Source organism: Mycteria americana, chromosome 1 (genome assembly GCF_035582795.1).
Source record: "Mycteria americana isolate JAX WOST 10 ecotype Jacksonville Zoo and Gardens chromosome 1, USCA_MyAme_1.0, whole genome shotgun sequence".
Classification (NCBI taxonomy): domain Eukaryota; kingdom Metazoa; phylum Chordata; class Aves; order Ciconiiformes; family Ciconiidae; genus Mycteria; species Mycteria americana.
This window is the reverse complement of record NC_134365.1, coordinates 124,976,734-124,984,494: the sequence shown is the minus strand read 5'-3', so window position 1 is coordinate 124,984,494 and position 7,761 is coordinate 124,976,734. Positions and strand designations below refer to the sequence as shown.

The 7,761-nt window shown below is 40.5% G+C and overlaps 1 protein-coding gene across 10 annotated transcripts in view; it reads right to left on the bottom strand.

Annotated features, from left to right (window-relative positions):
- Nucleotides 1-596: 596 nt before the first annotated feature.
- The window catches only part of AGPAT3 (1-acylglycerol-3-phosphate O-acyltransferase 3), a 107,549-nt gene continuing 100,384 nt past the window's right edge, over nt 597-7,761 (bottom strand). For 8 of the 10 annotated variants that reach the window (XM_075519721.1, XM_075519740.1, XM_075519684.1 and 5 more), the window contains one exon: nt 602-7,101. In XM_075519721.1, the coding sequence (XP_075375836.1) occupies nt 7,013-7,101 (89 nt within the window). In that variant the 3' untranslated portion in view covers nt 602-7,012. Of the gene's footprint in view, nt 7,102-7,761 lie in introns of all 10 variants that reach the window. The other 2 variants (XM_075519749.1, XM_075519757.1) reach the window with 1 other exon arrangement.

Here is a 7,761-nt window from a genome sequence, read left to right as displayed (position 1 = left end):
GGGGAAGGTCTTTATCTTCCAGTGGAAAATAGAAAGATGTCAGATTTGGAAAATCAGTTTAAACTACATCATCTGTCTGTACAGCCAGCTTACCCCGCTGGAGTCTCAACCTCCCAGATCATACAGCTTTAGGTTTATTTTGGAGGATTCGCCAGGAAAGGAACATCCCTCCCCTCCATCCTGGTCATTTGGAGGAACGATACAAAACTTTATATACTGCTTCTATAAATGCTACAGTAACGCACCATCGGTCTGCAGTTCTCAATGGCTGGCCTAGTGCAGGGAATGGCCGTAGGGTTTAGCTTGTTCTGTACTCCCAGGCTCCCAGCCCCCTCGAAACGATCCACCCAGATTATTGCTGCAGACACGTGGCCCTCGCATGGATCTGTCGGCAGGACTGAGACCAAAAAGCATAAATGGAAATAAAACCAACCAAACCAAAAAGAAAATAGCCCTTAGTGCGCGTTTGGTTACAAAAACCAGAGCGGCAAATAGGAAAAGGATGCAGATCTCCCAGTTACATTATCGGCTACTTGCTCAGTAACACTGCAAAAACCCAGATGCTGGGCAGTCACCCTTCTTCATTCAAGCACAACTGAAAAACCCTCTATGCCAGCATATTATGTACAAAATCACGAACAGTTAAAATAAGCAACTGAAAGCGTGAATGAGATTCTAATATACAGTACTTTCACACAGCCAAAGCCATTTTATTTTACAAGATGAGTCTTTTGCGTTAATCTTTTTCTGAAAGCCCAGTAAAAACAGCGTGAACTACTTAAGCAAAATTTAAGAGACGACTTACAAAGTAATATTTGCATAGCACTGTAAATCTGCGTATTTGTTTGGGCACAGTTCTTAGTAGAAACTACAGTAGGTGACAGGGTTGGGTTTTCTTAATAGCTTCTTGTTTTTAACCAGATTCAGACGCATCTCTTCGGAACGTCATAAAATCAAGTGTAGGAAATAACTGTAAAAATGTACAAAAATATATACACATGCACAGTAAATGCGTACCCTGTATACAGTTTTATTACTCGTTAGATTTGGCTAATAATGATCATCTGGTACTGACACTTCCCTCCGAATGACAAGTTTGTAACAGATCAGTCGGGTTAAGGATGGTGAGTTTTCTCGGAGAGGAGGTTGTCGTTAAAGCTACAGTACTTGCTGGTGATCTTTAGGAGCGAGCGACACGCCAGCCGAGAGCGGCTGCCTGGCCTTCAGGCAAGTAGCATTCAGTTGTCGCAAGGTACAGCTCTGACAAAGCTGAAGCAAAACAGCACGAAGGGGCACAGCTTGGCTCCCTGCACAGATGCACATGCACGTAATAAAGGAGGTCCACAGAACCAGGTCATGCCTTGGGGGGGAAAAAAAAAAAAATCGTTCCCGATTAGCCTCTGCTGCCCACTCTTCCTCCCTTCGCAAATTAGATGTTAGCGTGACTAGGAAATTGGTGTGTTTTTCTTGAAAATACAGCGTGGCCAAAATGAAAAAAGAAATAAAACTTGCCTAAGACTGCAAATTGGTAGTGGTAGCCCCCACACTACAGAATACTTCCAATTTAGATTTTAAAAGTACTATTATATTCCAGTTTCTGCTGAAACGTCTATTTTTAAAATACATTTCCTCGTAAAAGGATAAAATGCTGCTTCTGCTAATGTAAAGCTTTTTAGAAATAGACAATCAGCTGCACTCAAGTACTCTCAAAAGTGAAAGTGAGTAAATTAACTTTCTTCCCAGTTTTCAGAACTGAAGAGGGGCTTGTAACTAGGGGTATAACATTTTAAGAAATACAGGCAGCTTTCCATAAACCTAGAGGGGCCAAGGACAGGAGAAACATGGCACGTTTGGCTTACAGATGCCAATCCACTGTTCCCAATTCCCAAGCATGAAATATTTTCATGACATTTTCTGGTGGCTACCAAACGTGGCGCAGACCCTGTAACATTGACTTCCAGAAAGTTTTCCCTCAAAACCATAGCAGATAAAAAAAAACCAACAACAACAAAAAGCCCCAAACCAAAACACCCACAATCTGCAAGGATCCTGATGCAGAGATTGCTGAGACAATCAGATAAACTAGTTTTCAAGATAAACAGGGGGAAGTGTGGCAGACTAAGAGTTGCCATCTGTAACAAGGAGATAAGCCCTGCAAAACAAATTCTGACCCCAATCACGTGAACATGGCGAGGGTTACCTCATAAGTTGTCACAGGGAGGTTTCACATTCGTATTAGAGTCAGAGTTTGCCTGCCCACATACACGCTTATCCCTGGTTTGCAAAGCTGCTGGCCATCGCGCCATTTTCTCAGGGCAAGACTTTGGCCAGGTGTGTCGGCGTTCCTCCTCCCTTCAGCGACGCACCTTGCGGTGCTCCTCCTCCTTCCAGCTCTCAGCATGACTGTTACCTGCTTCAAATCCCAGCTTCACCCCGCTCTGGAGCAGCCCATTACAGATCAAAAAGTTCAGACATACGGAAACGAGGAGCTGCGTGACAAGCTGGGTCAAAGTACAAATTCAGCATTACCATTACAGGGATGGGCTTCTCTCCACAGGCATAAACCAGAATGTGTAGTAATCGACCTCTGGGAACCAGAACCTTCACACTAAGTGACATAAGCACACGGGCATCCAGGAGACGCTGTGAGCTACCGCGGTGCATCCAATTTTCAAAGGAAATCTAGGAATGGATTTTTCACTTTTATTTGCATTGCCCTGCAGCATCTGAATGAAACACACTTGGGCTAGGTCTGTCCAATCTTGGCCTTAGCCTTCGTGGTACATACTTCTCCAAGATGCCAAAATATGTGAGTATTCTCCGTCTTCAATCTGGAACACTCTGCATAGTGTGAACTCAGCATTATCAAAAGCTTCCAACCCCACATTTCTTTAATCAAAATGTACATGAAGCAAAACCAGATTTTGGGGTACTCCCAAACAGAAACTGCACCTTTAGCAATTATCAGACGCACAGTGACCCCTGCTCGCTAGTTACTCCAACTGTTAGTGAAGACCTTGTCCCAACTCCCTTCTATTGGTTTCATCAGCGCCAGAGGGACCCGTTACCAGGTTGTGACGGCCTATGTGAGCAGGCCTGGGAAGCAGGACTTCTCTTCCCTAATAAAAGTTTTGCTCTGAAGCAGCAAAGTTGCATTATCGCTTAACACAAACACAACTGTGTCACTTCGGACCTAATGAGCACGTCAACCAGTGCCAAAATGCAGGAAGACAAAACCCCACCTACGTGAGACGATTTGTATAGGACTGGTTGAACTGCAAAGGTCCAAGTTCCAGCTAAGAGGTCATAACCGAACCATCTGCAGAAAATACAGGCAAGCAAATATACAGACATCAGTAGATGGAGACAAGTGGTATCACGTGGAAGTGAGCAGATACACTCACTTTTTCTGTGAATACTAGGCAATTAGGACAAAGGTAGTAGTCATATTCATTGGTCAGCAATTAAGTGTAGAGCCCTTCAAGATAAGTTAAAGCAGAACAAAGGAACGTACTTTGTACTTCCCATACTCTTTGTGCCAGAGACAGATATTTTGCTCAGTGATGCAAAGTCAGTTGCAAGAGCACATTCAGCCCACAATGAACAAGAGAGAACTGTAATCTCTACTGAGCCAAGACCTCCGGATATCAGTTATCTGGTCCTTCTTCAGCAACAGCTTTTTGTGCCTTCCTAACTGAGAGATGCCACAATGCCAGCAGTCTCCGAGCTCTCCCACCAGGTTCTTAGACGTAGGTCAACATGATGCTACCTTGGAACTGCAAATCCCACTCTGAGAGCAACATCATTGTTCTTCATGACTAACGACAAGCGCTGCCAAGGCCAAGAGCACAGCATCTGTCCATATTAGTCTGAGAACCATTCATCTTCGGAGTCGATGCTGAACTCCATGGCAGTCAGCTTGCAAGTCCATACTGGAGAACATGGTATTTAGTCTAAACAATCAAGCAATGAATTAAACTTTTGAAATGTGGAAAGAGAAAACACTCCTATAGATTTAAGTTTATTAAACCTAGCATGGTTGAAAAGCAAAAGACAAAAAACATGATATATTTTTGTTTATTATTGCTCTTAAAGGGCTTGGTAGTCAAATATACAAGCTATGTTCTATTAAACCAGAAGAAAATAAGATATAAAATCTATGCTCACTTTTCCAATCCAAGCCACCTGCTAATCTTCATTAGTGACATTAACTTCAGCTATTTCCAGTCATTTTAATTTATACATACTCTGTGTACGTGTGCACGCGTGTATAAAAACCCCTGTTTGAGGGGATAAAATTCAAAAATGAAGATATCTGTGTTGGTTTTGTACTGTTTTGTGCATTGCTGTACATTTCAGTTTTCCAAATGGTTACCGATATGTCTGTTTAGAAGAGCAAAATTTAAGTAACTGATGATGTATTTATTATATTTTCAAAAAGAAAGCATGACCAATAAGTTATAAGAAAGTATGAAATGTTATTCTCCCCTTGATGTACATGCACTAATCCCATGATTCCTAATAGGGAGTTACATGCACTAAGAAGAGAAAAGAATCCTGTAAAGAGAAAGGCTGTTAATTCCCTTCTCCTTTAAGCATCTCCCCTCTTCTCAGCATTAAGAAGGGACTTATTTTGTGAAATTCTTGTCATGCCCATTAATATACTGCTCAAAATATAATTATAAAACATAGTCAATGGTCAGTCCACTTTGCAAGCCTCACTCTGCTAAGCCAGTACAATTTATGTATACTCAATATCATCTTCAGGAAGCAAGTATACAGCATTTGTAACATCTTTCTAAGAAGCAAGAATCATATACCCATTACTGAACTACTTAAGAAAAAAAAAAGAATAAAGAAAAGCCCACTGCTTTTAGTCCTCTGGTTAAAAAACAGGGAAAAGTCAGAGAGTTATATTTATCAGCATTTGGAAGTCTAACCATATTTAAAGACAGAGTACAAAAACATCCAGCAAGGAAAACAGAGTCAGGGCTAGGCTCTGTTCTCCTCAATTCCCAAAGCATATTCCAAATTCCACTAACATTAACAACAGTTTTGCATCCCCTACCTTAGGGAAGATTTATTGAGGGGACAAAGATGACACACTAGTGCCGGGGCTACGGGTACAATGATTCAGTGAGGATGAGTCTAACAGGAGACAGACAACGTAGGTCATCCTTCAAATCCTCTTATTGAAAAGACCACAAATAAAAATCAAGCGCATGACAGAACAGTGATTAATGACCCCAAGTAAAACATTTTTCCAAGTTACAAAATTGCTCTTCCAGTGTTTGAAAACAGAAAAACCTGTAGGAGAAGAGGTTACATTCCAACAGTTAGAGTAAATACGAAAAGAAGGTAAATTATTACTCTCTTATCTTGGTTACTAGAGCAAAGATGAAAATAATGACCAGGGCTTTGATAAGATCTGCTCTTTACAAAAGTGAGATAAATATTCTAGTGGCAGCTGGGTTAAAAATACAGACCCCAAGGGTCAGCTTCTGCCCTCAGCTGTAGGTCTGCAACCCATTTCACCAACTTCTGAGCATAGCCAAATGCAGATTGCGGCCTTCAGACTTGAACATACAGGTAGTTTCCATCTGTTTGCAAATAATTCTCCAGCTATGCATACAGTAGCAATCTACAAAAATCTCAGACTGTGCGTTTGTAAAAAAGAAAACAAGAAAGAAAAATAAGAGAGAGACAGGTACAGCCATGATTCTGATCTCTAATTTTCAGTGAAAAAAACCGAAAGGTCAACAAGCAAAACTAAAGATATTTAAAATCCCTGAAGAGACCCCATACTTTTTCTAATGCTTAACAGCACAGCTCACCTTGCAATATACTTCACATTAACATCTAAAGCACGACCAAGTAGAAAGTGCAGCACACCCTATTCATTACAGCACACAGGGTAGAATCTGGCCCCATCTGAATCAACGTCCAAACTCTCCTTAAAAGTTCAAGAGATGCCAGTATTCAAAATCTGATTGCCACAGACCTCTCCTTTTCAAATTTTTGTAAAAGAAGACATTTTGAAAACTATTGTGCTGATTTCTGCTGCTGCCTCCCAGTTTACTAAGAGAGGTTGGCCGAACTGGATTTTGGTGATGAGATGCGAACAGAAATAAAAGGAGAAAATGTCAGGACAATTGAATAAATTTCCTTCTTTGCACAACTCCAAATCCCATGGTCACCATTAATTCAGAAAACAAAACGTATGATGTAAAACAGGGCAAACAACACTCAAGACTGAAGTAATATTTTGAAATTAAACAGCCTTGAGCAGTTAGCAGGAGATATGATGAAAATTTTATACTGTTTTAATACTAGTGGATCTGTTCTATGGTATGTGCTGATCAGTAACGCACTGCTTCCAAACTCCACTATCCATTCTCTCGCATTACAGAAGGTTTAAGACATTGCCTGAAAATAAAAAGTATCAGTGTAAGAAACAAATAGGATTTCATCTGTAGCCATGACAACATAGCCTTTCCAAAATGGCTCTAACCCAATGAACATCTGTCAATTAATTTAAGAAGGGTTGTTTTTTCCTGGCTCATTAATAAAAAAAGTTGGAAATCAACAAACATTACATTGGCTTTAGCAAGAGGAAACATTCAATGGCTCCTGTTGTAAAAGTGAGTGTAGTGCTCTTGACAGAAACCAGTGTATTCAGTCATCTGAAGATGCACGTGGCCGTGGCCAATGCCCTCTTTTCTTCCCCCACCCCCAAGTTCCCCAACAAAGCAAGAAAAATTAGTTTATTCTTCCACCCCACCCCAGACTTTCTCCCATAGTTTGACTACAGTAATCCTTAAACAGGCAGAAAGTTGATGCGTTCTCTTCAGTTGATGCCTCCAACTTCTTCATTCTTGGCTCAAGTTTTATTCATTAATATTAGTCATCAGTCATTAAGAAAAAGATAGTTTCTAAGTGTTTGTTGTTGTTTTTTAACTGAAGTTAATTGGATACCATAGTCTGGTTATATGTGCTGAACTGCAGCTGTCAGTTATTCCTTTTTCTTGAATTCTTGGTTGCCATAGCTGGACCCTTTTTCTATTTCAGTTACTCCTATCAGTCTACGAACTCCAAAGGAAGCTTTAAAATATAACAGAGAAATGGGAGGCATATTAAAACCAGTTCAAGGATTTAGGAAGTTACATGTAAACACGCAAGCAGAACCAACATGAGTTAACCCAATCCTGAAGGCAGTAGTGACTACAGACCAACAGTGCGCTGTATGAGGCTGCACACAGATCACAGGTCAGATGTCACTAAAAGAGGAGGACAATCCAGATTTTAAAATCTAATTAATGCTTCTATGTTGATTAACAGGACAGGTAGTATGAACACTGAAGCATGTTCCACCCCCACCCCTCCCCCCACCCCCATATGGGTTTGCAGGGGTTTTTTTTGTTAGGGTTTTTTGTTTGGGAGGGGGTGGGGGTTTGGGCTTTTTGTATTTTTTTTGTTTGGTTGTTTTTGTGTGGTTGTTTTTTTTTTTTTTTTTTTTTTTTTTTTTTTTTTTTTTTTTAAATTCACAGACAAGTTGGGCAGTAAGAGTATTTTCTCTTTCAGGCACCATAATAATGGGCTACAAGACTCACTTGCTATTGATTGCTATAGATATTGCCTAAGATATGAAGGCAAGCCTACCTGGATTAAAGCTTTTGAATAATAAAAATGCTATACAATATAAAGACTACAGAGTGAGCTCCAAGTACTCTTCTGCAAGTCCCATTCATACTAATTAATATA